We start from the raw sequence: 12,971 nt of genomic DNA, 5'->3' as shown, positions 1-12,971 counted from the left end.
TTCATAGAATTCCTTATTGTCAAGCAGCAGTGCTCAAAAACTGCCTCTGCTCAGTGCTGCATCTGTACTGTATCCAACACTAATTGCATTTTCACTGATTACAGTCAATGTTAATCTTTGGGGAATCTTTCCATGCTCAAAATGCAAAGTAACTGACTTTGCACATAGAATAATTTAGATTGGAAGGGGTGTCTGGAATCATCAGTCCAAACCCGTTCAAAGCAGCTCTGCCTGCATAAGAGGCACTAAAATACAAGTTGAAAACCTTAAGACCCTGGCTGCTTATAGTCCAGATGAACAGTATGAGCTAGGGAGGCCTCCTTGGAGGATGGAAGCACATTAGTTTTTTACATAATTTCTGTATACCCCACTTGCTTTCTGCACCACTACTTTTAAAACACCAAACAAAGCCTAGTTTACTATTTAATATCCTTTGAATATAAAGCAGGAATTAACTGCAATGTTTTCAGAAATGATAGTCTAATCCGTAATTTCCATTATCCTAATTTCTTGGGGCTTGAGAACTGAAGTAGAACTCGGCAATTTCAAAAACATTCATCTTCAAGTGTTCACTAGCCATTGTCTATCAGCTCTTTGGCAGCAGAAGCCATCAGTTAATTGCTGCTCTCAAATGCTGCAGCAAGAACACAGCATTTTAATTAAAATGCCACTGTTCTACCAATTGAACTTCAGCAAGTTCTAGTGGGATCAACTTTTTATGTCACTCACAGCTACCTATTCTTGGAAAAATACTTTACCATTTCTTTCTTTTATAAACATCTGAAAGTATTTTTATTACTATAAACACCTATCACTCTGTTAAACATTTTTGCTTACTCCTTAACTTTCTCTCAACAGATTTCAAAGCATCTTTGCAAAGCAGGATATGGTTTCAGGTTTACAGAGATTAACCTACTGCACATCTGATGCATCAAGCTAATTTAAATATTATTTACTCCTTCATTAACATTTGAAAATATGTTCACAAATCTCTCATTGAAATTTTTTAAAGCCTTCTACATACCATATATTACTGTATTTATTTTGCTCTGCTGATAACAGTCTGTCTTGAAAACTTGTTACTAACTCAGGTGCAGTCCATCGTAGAGGAACAAGTTTCTTCTCATCTGTCTCAATATAATCTTCCTAAATTATTGATCAAAATGAAGAAAAAAATAATGTTAAAAGGCTGAACACACATTGGATCAACTTCCAGATAGTGATAGCCCTTATAATAGTCCTTAATACATTTTTATGTGATGCTTATGTAAAAAATTAGAAATAAAAATAATCCCATTTTCCCCAAGTAGAAGAGAATAATGCTATAGAGGAAAGTCATTCACTGGTCACTGCATAGCAGAAACATGAATGCCAATTTCTTGTTTAAGGTTTGGTACTTACAAGATGGCTTAATTAATGTCTTTAATTTTTCACTTTCTTGATATACTTTAGTATTTCGAATATTTTCATTAAGAAATTTGAACTTTTCTTTCAAATATGTCCTTAAAACTCATTAAAATTAGTTTGTTCATATTGTAGGACTACCGTAAACAGGACCAAAAAAGGGTGGATTTAGCAGAAGATTCCAGAAGCATAAACACAACTAATCTCTAGAAAGGTACCTGTTCTGGTACATGAACTTGCTACAGTTATTTACCAGTAATACTTCAAAAGTTCATTACTCCAATAAAGGACAATCTAGTATCAGTTTACAACTTTCAAGCGTGCTTGTAACCTTGGCCCCTGAATCCTTTAAAAAAGTGGTCCATGACAAGATTAGCTTACCTTATACCTACTGAATCCTATACCATAATCTCCTACTTTGACATTTAAATCGGATGTAAGGAAGCAATTCCGTAAGGCCAAGTCACTGCAAATGCAAACAAATAAACAGTGAGACAAACCAGGAGGTCTTCAATGCAAATTCAGACAAATGGGTTAACAAAAATGACAATTTTTAGAATAGTCAGGTCACAGTTTGAAGTATCAAATGAAAAACTATTTTTAAAAAAACTTAGAATCTAAAAATCAAGTATTTATGCGGAGTAACGGATTGCAGCTGGAAGTAACAGGAGTAGATCAGTAACACAAAACAGTGCTAAGGATACAGCATCAACTCTAGATACACTTTAGCAATACTCTAGTGCATGAGCTGTAGGCTGATCCCACAGATCTAAATCCTACTGAAGGCTGAGGCAAGCTGGGTACAAGAAAGGTGTGCTCTTGAAGCTCCTGCAGCTCCTTCCTGATCCTCTTCTGAGGAAATGAAACTAGTCCACACATTCCAAAAGACCAACTCATATGCAGTGCAAACCCAGGCACTGGGGTAAGCAATTTCTAAAGTGCAATTGTGATCTAAACCAAACATTAAGACAGTTTTCCTGTTGCTTACATTTTTGTTAAGTTTTAGAACCTATACATGCCAACAATTGATTCACATATCTCACTGGAACACTGCAGCCACTACTGTTCTATACAAACACTCATCACTTCCAGAAAAAACAAACATTGATAGAGTTTCTCCTTAGAGAGGTCTTATTGGACAAGACTTGTTTTGTGGCTGTGATTTCCCTCGGGCACTCCCACTGCTTCAAAGTAGAATCAGTTTAGAGCCACAGAACCAAGCAGACTCTGCATTCTGGAAAGCTGCAGTCACTTCTCTAGAGCAGTGGTGTAGACTCTTAAGCATTCAAGCTACACAGAGCATTTATATGCAGTTATTTCATTCTGCTCACAATCCTCTCATGGAGATTACGTGGGCTGTTCACATGCTATCACATGCTACAGTGATGTCAACCCTCTTTACACCTATCACTGCATGGCTTGCATGTTAATTGTCATAGACAAAAATCTATCCGTAATTCAGATTAGGTTTAAATAATAATAATTTACGATGATACTGAGCAGCCACTAATACCTTACATCTACAATTAAGCTCTTAAAATAACAAACCCATACATTACACATGAACCAGAACTACAGACAGCCTTTGAAAAAGACCAACATTAAAAGTAATTTATTTCGTACAAGTCCTCCAATAAACAAATCACAAAGCTTTTGAATAGACACAGAATTTGCTTCAAATTTCTATCAAAAACCAGACCACAAAAACTCACAAAGCAGCAGTGCTGCTGTAAGAATACAAAGAAGCAGTTTTAGGAAACCCATCATGCAAACTCAGAAATTTATGCAAGTTTAATGAAGCTGGAACTGTGGCTGCAACAGCAAAGAGCTCAGCAGACTAATTGCTCAAATATTTCACTTCTCAGTTTCACAGAGGGGACCAGGCAATTAAGTGCCCTGGAAGAATTCTACCTTTGCTTCTGTTGGCTTAAAAAAAAGTCTCTGAAGTAAAAATGGCCTGAAAGCTACAGCTTGTCTGCAACGAAGAAAGATGATGATTTCCTTTCCGAAGTCATTGAACTACACAGGCCAGAAATAAATCTACAACCTTCAAGTATGTCCCAGAGCTTGCCAAATTCTTTTATACTATTTAAATAAATATCCTGGAAAAGAAAAATTGTTGGCTGCTTGAATTTACCACTAACAACAAAATCACTGATGCTGGAGCTTTACCACTTACTCTGACAGCATCAGGATAGTGTTGCTAGAAGTAAACATTATAATGAGAATCTTGCAGATCCACAGATTAATTATTTACCAAGTTTATCTGTATTTCACTGAAAATGTACTGTTAAATTTAATACCTACAGAGCCATGCTGCTGCAAGACGAGAAACTGATCCCTCTATTAGACAGGTAAAACTGGTATTACCTTCAAGTCATTTGAAATTGTTAAATTGGTTAAAAGAAGAGCCACCAGCTGAGTCCAGGCTTTGGGGTTTTGCTGCTGTTTTAAACCTGCACCTTTTAAGCCTTAGGTGTGAGAGTTTGTTTCTCCCTAAACACAAGGTCTCTGCCTTCCCTAAGCAGAAGGATGTGCATTGATGAGCTCCAACACAAGCTCCTGACTTGCTGAAAGAGTGATGCAAGTGCTGGTTCTACAGCAGAGAACAGACTGACAAAGTAAATGTCTTGTAGTACCAAAGGTTTCACCAGGTAAGCCACATTTGGAGAACAAGTACTCTAATATTTTAGTCATCTTAGAGGTTGTTGGCTTCCAGTTCCTTAACACCTTTACATTTAAAGCAAAAAAAAAATGTGTATTTTTCTGGGCAACTTGTCTCATGAATAAATTTTCCCAGCCTTTTGCAACTACTGCCATTCTTTCAGTATCAACTACGTGAACTTTAATTAAAAATAATTATATTAATTAAAAATAAATCTAGCATTTCCCCCGATGGGAACAAGATTCTTCTCCTAGCATGATTACTTTGAAATCTGACTACCTCCTTTAGTGAAGATTTAAAGGTTACATGAAAAACAATTCAGTGAGACAATACCCCCTCCAGTCAGATTTTCTTTCTAAACTCAGCTTCCTCCTTACTGCTTTAGAAAGGTTTTTTTCCTTCCATTTTTAATAACACAGGTAACATTACCAAAGACACATTCTAAATTTCTATAATCTAATAGCAATCCAAAACAGGTAAGATTCATTCTAACTGAATTTTAACATCCCTCCCTCCAAAATAAACAAAATTAGTTTGACTTGGCCAAGAATTAATCGAATAACTACACGTGGACCGGTTTGGCAGCAGCTTGTGCTCTATGGACTGCAAACCCAAAGAGCAGGTGATCAGCTTTCAGGCAGGTGGAGCTGGAACACCACACCATTGCAGCTCAATTAGCACCTTCATTAGCTTCACACCTTCATGCCTCAGGCTACTTCAAATGTTTGTGGAAACAGTCATCAATGCCCCTGGATTTTAATGAAAATATGATGAATTTCAGAGTGTATCTTGACTGACTGGCATTTCTCAGGAGCCTACCTGTGCACGAAGTTGTGCTTGTGCATTACAGCGAGGCCAGCGGCGATCTCGCATGCCATTCTCTGGAGCAGCATTATCTGAGACTCTCCTTTAATGTGCTCCTGCTCATTGCAGATATAAGTTTTCAGGTCACCCTGTAAAAGAAGTTGAAGATATTTATTACCCTTATATGTTGGTTGAATCTGAAAAAATTATTTTTAATAAAGATCTAACTGACCACATTACTTATTTACCACATTTGTGCTCAATAAAATAAAGTTCCTCGAGTTTCCAGACTCCATAAAGGATCTTATATAAGTTATCTAAGGCATATGGTATTGTCCTTTTTAATCTAATCTTTTAGTAATTAACGTCCTAGATCAAACTGTCACATAAAATCTGTCATGCATTAATAACTTCCATTAAAAAAACCCAGAGTTTGATGAGCCTCTGCTTTTAAATGACATGAGTTTTCAAGTGCTCCAAATCAGCAAAGCTGTCTGTCTGGAATTTGTAAGGGGCTGGAAGGGAGAGACTAGAGAAGAGATTTTCAGACATTGCCAGCTAACCAGAGTTTTCTATATAAAAAGCATGGTAATACAGCCCATTTCAGTCAGAATTCTGATGATGGCAGCAGTTTTACTGAACCCAGGCAATGCTGTGCAGAAGACATGCAATTAATGAGCCCATAGAAACACTCCATAAATTACTAAAAAAAGAACAGCTTTGAAAAAGAGGAAAATAATTGAATACTGTCCAAAAATTCAGGAAAAGGAAGACTTATGTAGTAAGAGAATCCAAGCAAGGGAAAACAATAAGTTTCTCATGCCATTGTTGTTTGTTTTCTCACAGTTTGACTTTTAACCCAGCAGTCCTACATTTCTGTTACTTAAAATACAGACTTTCTGAAAGGTTAGCAAATTATTTTTAAAACATTTCTGTATTGAGACTGCATAACACATATCACAACTTGTTTCACCAACATAACACACTGGGCTCTGTCTATGTCCGCTGTCTTCCCAAAACCTGGGCCAGGAAGCTCTTGCCAGAGCAGAGTTCCAAACAATTAGGAAAGGAACAGTGTTTGTCATGCAGGTTCCAAATGGCAGAGTCCAAGGAATACGAGCCCGGAACACCCAGCTGAACTGACTGTAGGTGGCAGCAAGAGCCTGAATAAAGTCAAACTCTAAAATTGTCATTCATTTAAACAGCAACTGCTTGCTTAGGCCTTGTCCCAGGTGGATTACGTTCCTAGGATGCCTGAAATACACACAGGAATTACTTTTTCATTTTTAAATGCATTAGTAACAGCAGTGCTGTGTAATATCCCTTATTTAGTAGATTATTCATGTAGGCACATATTTTTGTAGGAAAACTAACTTTTATTAAATCCAGCACCTTGAAACATACTGGTTCTATGCTCCCATTCTGGTCTAGTTAAGGCTACAATCAAGGTTAAAAAAATAAAATAGATACTTTTGGGATTGCTTTAAAAGGACATTGCTTGTACCAAACTGAGGTGAACCAATGGTCACACTCAGGTGCTGAGCTGCCCTTCAGAAGACCCTGGACAAGCTGAGGAATGCTTCAACGCGACCTTATGAACTTCCAGCAAGAGAAATGTAAACTCTCACAATTGGGAAGGAAAAAAATCCCTTACAAACAGCACAAAGTGAGCAATGGCCAGCTGGGCAGCCCTGCAGGAAGGGGCCTGCTGATCCTGGGGGGCAGCAAGCTCCACATGAACCCTGTGTGCCCTGGCAGCAGACTGGGAGCAGCTCCTGGGCTGCACAAACAGGGCCAGGGCAGCTCTCACCACCTTCTCAGCACTTGTAAGACCACATTGATCCTGTGCTCAGAACTGGCTGTCCCAGAACAAGACAAACTGGAGCAAGTTCAAGAAAGAGCCACCACAACAGTCAGGGGTTCACCATGAGGAAAGGCTGAGGGAACCGGGCTCATTCAGCCTGGAAAAAGAGACTTCAGCATAATGACTGTCAGGTATAAGTTATTAAAGACTAAGCCAGGCTCCTCCATGTGGAGCATGGATGGAGGATGAGAGAGAACAAGCATGAGCTGAAACATGGGCAGTTCAGACTGAGTGTAAGCAAAACTCTTTTTCACATAAGGACATGAAGAGAAGTGCAAGCTTCCCAGAAGGAACACACAGTTTCCGTCCCCGGATGTTTTCAGGATTCAGCTGAACAAAGTCCTGAGAAATCCAGTCTGACATCAGGATGATACTGCTTTGAGCAGGAGGCTGGAGACCTCCTGAGCTCCTTGCAAGCCTGAATTATCCTATGATGCTTCCCTGCCTAAAAGCAGACAGTAGCAACACAGCAACATTCTCCCTGCACTATTTTGAGAGCCACAAAATGGCCCTTTATTGACAGACTTCTTAACACAGTAAATATCAAAGGTTATATATATATCTGAATAAATGCAGTTCTGCAAAATTCATTGCAGAAACATCTAAATATAAAAAGCTCAATAATCATGCTTGAGGAAGGCTCTACTTTATCTCCAACCTCCTCTGCTACTCTGCCTTTTCCTTCCTCTCCTGGGATTCCATGAAGAAGTAAATTCTGCCTTTCTTCCCACCCTTCTCAGTTCAGACATTTTTGTAAGTTTTAATATACTTTTTCTCTGTATCAGCCAGAAGCTGGTGGCACACTTACAGTCAGTACTTACTCTTTGGCAGCTTTATGTTTGTGCAAATTCTGAACACCCAAATGGCTGACATGACTTGTTAACCAGACGGCACTGATTTAAAGCTGATGATGGTCTTAAAAACGTGAAGCAGTTACCAAATTACCTCTACTGAACACATTCTACCAAGTTGTCATAAACTGACAAATCCTCCCCTTTTTTGTTCAACCACACACCATTGATAAATCTGCTCTTTGGCTCGTATCCATATTGACCATGATTAAATAGATTCACTGAACTCTTTGATTATGAAGTTTTCATTGCGAAAATTCTTTTTCAATTAGAACATGCCTTCAAGTGGCAGTAATTAAAAAAAGAACCAATCACTGCAAGCAGACACTTTCCCCTACCAGCAACATCCCTGAAGTAAGCTACAGAGCATTCCAGGCAAATACTGCATCCTGATGATCTCATCTGCACAGGGAATTGCAAGACTTGAAGAATTTCTGTAAGAATTTGATAGGCAAATCAACCTCACAATATACATACAACTTCCACATTTGAATAACTTTCCTTTTACTCATAAATTATGTCAATCCATTAGAGGATTTGCTGTGCTGACAAAACGCTGGCCACACACAGGGCTGAGTAATATATTAAAGTTAATAAGACAGCTACCACTATTTTTAACCTGGCATCATTTTGCAATGTTTAACAGTGAACAATTAACTATTCATAGCAGACTGCACCAACATACAATGCAACTAATATAGGGAAAGGGGCTGTGAAACCTTTCTGAGCATTTCTTCTTATATTTACTATTTTCTAAATTACTTGAACACAGGCAAGGCATACAATTTAACAGCTTAAATCACTTATGTGCATCTGACTTCTGGTTCCCTCTCAGCTCTGCAAAGCAAGGGATACAGAGAAACTTGGATTACATTATAAAGTAGACTAAATGTTAGGCAAAACAGTTCTTGCACATGCAACCAGCAATCTTGTGTAACAGAAATATACCAGGAGTTTCTGTGGCCAAGAAAACAAGTGAGCCAGCCTGCCTGACATTCAGCATTGCCACCCTGACAGCTCTGGTTTCTCTGCACTACAGTTTCCAGTGTGTCTCTGATCGAGACCTTTCAATGCCAAGGAGCCTGGGAACTGATAATCCAACAGGGCTGCCTAAGCAGCCAAGACAAGGTCAAATGGCCCTAAAAAGGCTGCAAATCTGAGCAAGAGAAGTAGCAAAAGGAGGACACGCTGTGATAGGCTATGAGTTTGAAGGAGTGTGAATAAAACAACCTCTGTACTCTCCACACTGTTGGTCAGCAGAATAGCCACATTCTTTGTTACTCAGCAGGCCAAATTTGCTAAACAAGGTCAACACTGCCACATGAGCCTCAAAAGAACTTGTCACCTGAAGATATTAAAACTTCCTATCCAACACAGCTTGTCTTCTTGCCATGTTTTTTCAGAACTATTGAATTCTTAAACACACAAGTACAAGGGATTAAAACAAGTTTACTTTGCTGGATATACACAGACACCACCATAACATAAAGGAAAGAGCTTTAGCTCAGCATTAAACCACTGGCAGCTGAACAGGACCACGTTCTTCATCCTTCCCGTTTAAACAGTAGCCACCACAGACACTGAAATCTTTAATCAATCATTTAAGTTCCACCTGCCCTTATGCTTTTTCTGATGAAGAATCACTCCCATGTGTTTTGGAAGCACCTCTATGCACCCAACTCATCCAATTTTAGGGGGAAAAAAGTACAAAAGGAGCTTTGAGATCAAGTACTAGAAGTCTAAAAAATCCAAATAACTGCCATTCCAACCACAGTGATAAAAAACTTCCTGACATTACCTAAAAACCTTTTTACTAAAAAACCCTATTTAGCCACATCTCCTATTCCATCATGCTTCCTTCACATTCCATCCTTCCTGTCTCTTCTCTGTGCTTACTCCAACATTGCAACCTCCCACTCCAGGTCCTGGACTACAACAAGAATTAGTGATGCACAGCAATATTGAGCTGCTTGGCCCAGTCTCTGCACCAAGCTGCAAAGGGAACATTGTCCTCTCTGGCCAGCCTTTGAGTGTTTGTGTGCACAAAGAAAAAAATATCATCATGTCTAGCAGACACTCAGTTCTACCAAGCAAGAACTCTTTAAGTGAGCCAGACTTTAATATGAAGGTTATGTTTAACTGACTGTAATATATAATTTTCTAAAACCAAGTTTTAGTTCACTTGGAATAGAATTATGAGCATAGACATTTATTTTCCATTCCAAAGAAATTACCTAACTACACTCAAATTTGTAAAACTACCACTTTAACTGTCAAGCTTACTGCCGCCAGTTAAAAGTGAAAATCTACTTCATCCCCTTAAGTAAAATCCTTTCCAGATTACTCTGTAGGATCATGACAACTTCTGGCATAAATAATCAGGCATCAAACTAGGATATTATTTTTTCCTATATAACTAAAGTAGGGCAATCTTTAAAAGCTACTCCATCTTCAAATTTAAAGTTGGATTAAATCACATAACTATTTGACTACATGGCAGCAATTATGACTGGATATCTGATAGAATCTATAAAATGGAACTCTCTTTCCAGGATCCTTGTAAAGAAAATCAAATTTGAATAGCAGGTTTAAAAATCACTAAGTAGTATTCTATTTCTACATGAAAAACCCTATCTGCTAACCTTAGGCACAGAGTTTTTAATTGTTAGCAAATCCAGAACATTTCACTTTGATTGGTCACTTTAAAAATTCAGGCATTTCTTCAGTTGGGAAAGAAGGATTTTATCAGCACTTCTGCCTCATTAATTTACCACAGCTAACACATTTCAGCAAAAGATCAGCAAGGAAAAATATAGTTATTTAAGGTCACAGATTAATTGATATTTCTCAAAAAACTCATGTTCGTGCACCTAATCTAAATTGCCTGAGGCAATTAGAAGCAGATTTTTGCACCTGAGTTTAAAGGAAAATTCTGCAGTAGTGAAACTAGTAAAAAAGATCTTGCTGAATTTTATAAATCCAAACTATCTTATTTCTGAAATAATTATTTTTTTGTAACATCCATGCACTTCTGACTTCACTTCTGTCTTGACATTTCCCAAGGAACTCTGCTTTGGGTGACATCTACACAACAAACCTTAAAAGCAGTTACTGAGCCAATGTTTAGACAGCCACTTGGACTTCGGGGTTTGTTTGGTTTTAGTAATGTGTTATGCTACAACAAAATAATTACATCTTTCCAGACCATGGATCCAAATTTTTGTCTCTCATGGCTCTGCACACTGGGCACAGTTCAAAGGCTCTGTACATGCCCCCCTTCCTCACAACATTCAGGAACATTCCAAGGAATGCAGTGTCTGAGCAAGGCGTTGTGCTGTCCCTCCCACTCCAGGGACCATGTGGCACTGAAAGCAGTAGGAACACCCTTCAGTTCGTTCCTAGCTTTTCTTCGGGTGCCCAGGAAGCACAAGGTGGTTGCCTGGGGGGGTAGAAACAGCATGAGAAAGGAAATAAAAGGATACAAATGTAGGGAAAAGAAGAGTACCATAAGAGAAAGGATCAGGAAGACAATGAAGACTGAAACTGAAAATTCTAGTTATTAGAATACATGTCACTGATATCAGAAGTGAGCACACCATTGCATTTTAACACAAAGCAGCACAGCATGGGTAAAATTTGGGCACCCTGGAGGTGGGAGAGAAGGCAGAAGGGAAAAAATTCTTGCATTTTCCTCAATTAACATTTTCACATAAATGGTAATAAAAGCACATTAAGATTGCAGACAGCAAATATTTTGGATGTGATTGGTGCGTTCATGTGATACTGGACTGTGATAAAAAGCTCCCTGCTATGACACCCTCTACCCTCCAAGCTCCCTGCTGAAGGCAGACTGAAAGAGACTGGTAATTCCATTATCAAGGAACAGGTAATTGCCTTTTCAGAACACTCCACATGCACTTAGAACATACACGATGAACTGAAAAGAGTACAAACAAAAAATGGTAATTGTGGTTCCTCTAAAAAAATAAACAAACAAAAGCCTTCTAGAATTCTAGTTAATCAAAAAACTTCCCAGAAAGCAGAAGAATCATTTCATGAGCAAAGGACAGTAAATATACCACACACAATATACACCAGTGGAAAAACAACTGCAGCATCTCGTATAAGTGCACTTACCAAGTCACAGAACTCAAAAACTAGGAGATAAGGAATGGCTTCAACACATTGCCCAATACACTGGAGAACATTTGGATGCTGAAGAATGCTGGAGTGAAAAAATATAGTTAAAGTCCAGAAGATCACAGTAGATGCAACACACTGAAACCCCTACCAGAAGTTTCAACATGTAACAATGGAGGGGGGTGGCAAGAACAGAAGGTGCAAGTACCAAAGCCACAGACTCCATTTGTACCTTTGTATCTCCTTTTGTACTGCTGAAGTGTATCACTGACAGCCACCAAAACTCAGAGGATCTCAAACCCAAAAAAACCAGAATTGCCACATGAGAGTCACACCCATCCTCCCACGACCCCTCGTACCAAAAATAAAAGCATGCAACTCATGAACTACACCAGGGTACAGAGCTGGCTAAGAGATAAACCTTTTTTTAGCCAGGTTAGTTCCCAGCCAGATCAGTTACTTTTCCTAAATTGCTCCAAAACCACTTGTGCCAATGCAGCAGAAGGCATGATATTTCTTCTGACAAATGCCAACAACCTAAGCATAAATGCAAATATAACCAGCATGTTAGAAAGAATCAAGAAAGCTCTTCACTGACCAACCTTTTACAGCACATCTGTGCAAGGTAAAAGCACACTAAGTTATGTGAACACAACTTTTGCTCACTTTGGGTTGAGTGTATTTCACATTTTAAAAACAAACATTACAGTTATATAGGAGGGCAAGCAGAGACAATAACACTGAGCAATATCCATAATTTATCTGAAGCAGAATGAAGCTGTGAAACATTACTTACTAATATGGTTCTCCATTTCTTAAGAATTGTTCCTGCTCCTTGGGACCTGCACTCGCCTTTAACTCCTTCACTATTACCCTTGCTACACTAGTGCCTGTGTAGATCTCTCCAAGGAGAACCTGAAAGAGAGACAGTGTCTTTAATCAGAGGGGAAAAAACATTTGTATTCTCCCTGCAAAGAAAAACAAGAGCTAAAAACATGTTGCAGGAAAGATTTTCTGGCTTTTTTACAAACACAAACAGAGCTTTGATAAATACACATACTTAAATCTTGACAACTGATCTACATGCCAGCTTTCAAAAAACATGTTTTCTAGTGAAGATCACTTACTGAGCTAATTTTTTTCCCAGAAAGGATTGGTAAAAAGAGGAGTGTATTAAATAAAATCCATGGAAGTGAAATGTCTAACTAGTCTCTAGTAAGAATCTACAAATAAATTTTAAAAG

General features: G+C 38.5%; 1 protein-coding gene across 1 annotated transcript in view; it reads right to left on the bottom strand.

The window, feature by feature from the left end:
- Nucleotides 1-12,971, bottom strand: part of LMTK2 (lemur tail kinase 2) — a 41,738-nt gene that overhangs the window by 11,129 nt on the left and 17,638 nt on the right. The window contains exons 5-9 of the mRNA XM_005523181.3: nt 12,525-12,643; nt 11,726-11,813; nt 4,889-5,022; nt 1,786-1,870; nt 1,025-1,146 (exon numbers count right to left, since the gene is read on the bottom strand). Of these exons, the coding sequence (XP_005523238.2) occupies nt 1,025-1,146; nt 1,786-1,870; nt 4,889-5,022; nt 11,726-11,813; nt 12,525-12,643 (548 nt within the window). The remainder of the gene's footprint in view (nt 1-1,024; nt 1,147-1,785; nt 1,871-4,888; nt 5,023-11,725; nt 11,814-12,524; nt 12,644-12,971) is intronic.

This window comes from Pseudopodoces humilis, chromosome 18 (genome assembly GCF_049639895.1).
Source record: "Pseudopodoces humilis isolate 2021_Gansu_Grassland_sample_001 chromosome 18, ASM4963989v1, whole genome shotgun sequence".
In the NCBI taxonomy this organism is placed as follows: Eukaryota; Metazoa; Chordata; class Aves; order Passeriformes; family Paridae; genus Pseudopodoces; species Pseudopodoces humilis.
This window is presented reverse-complemented; position numbering and strand designations above follow the sequence as displayed.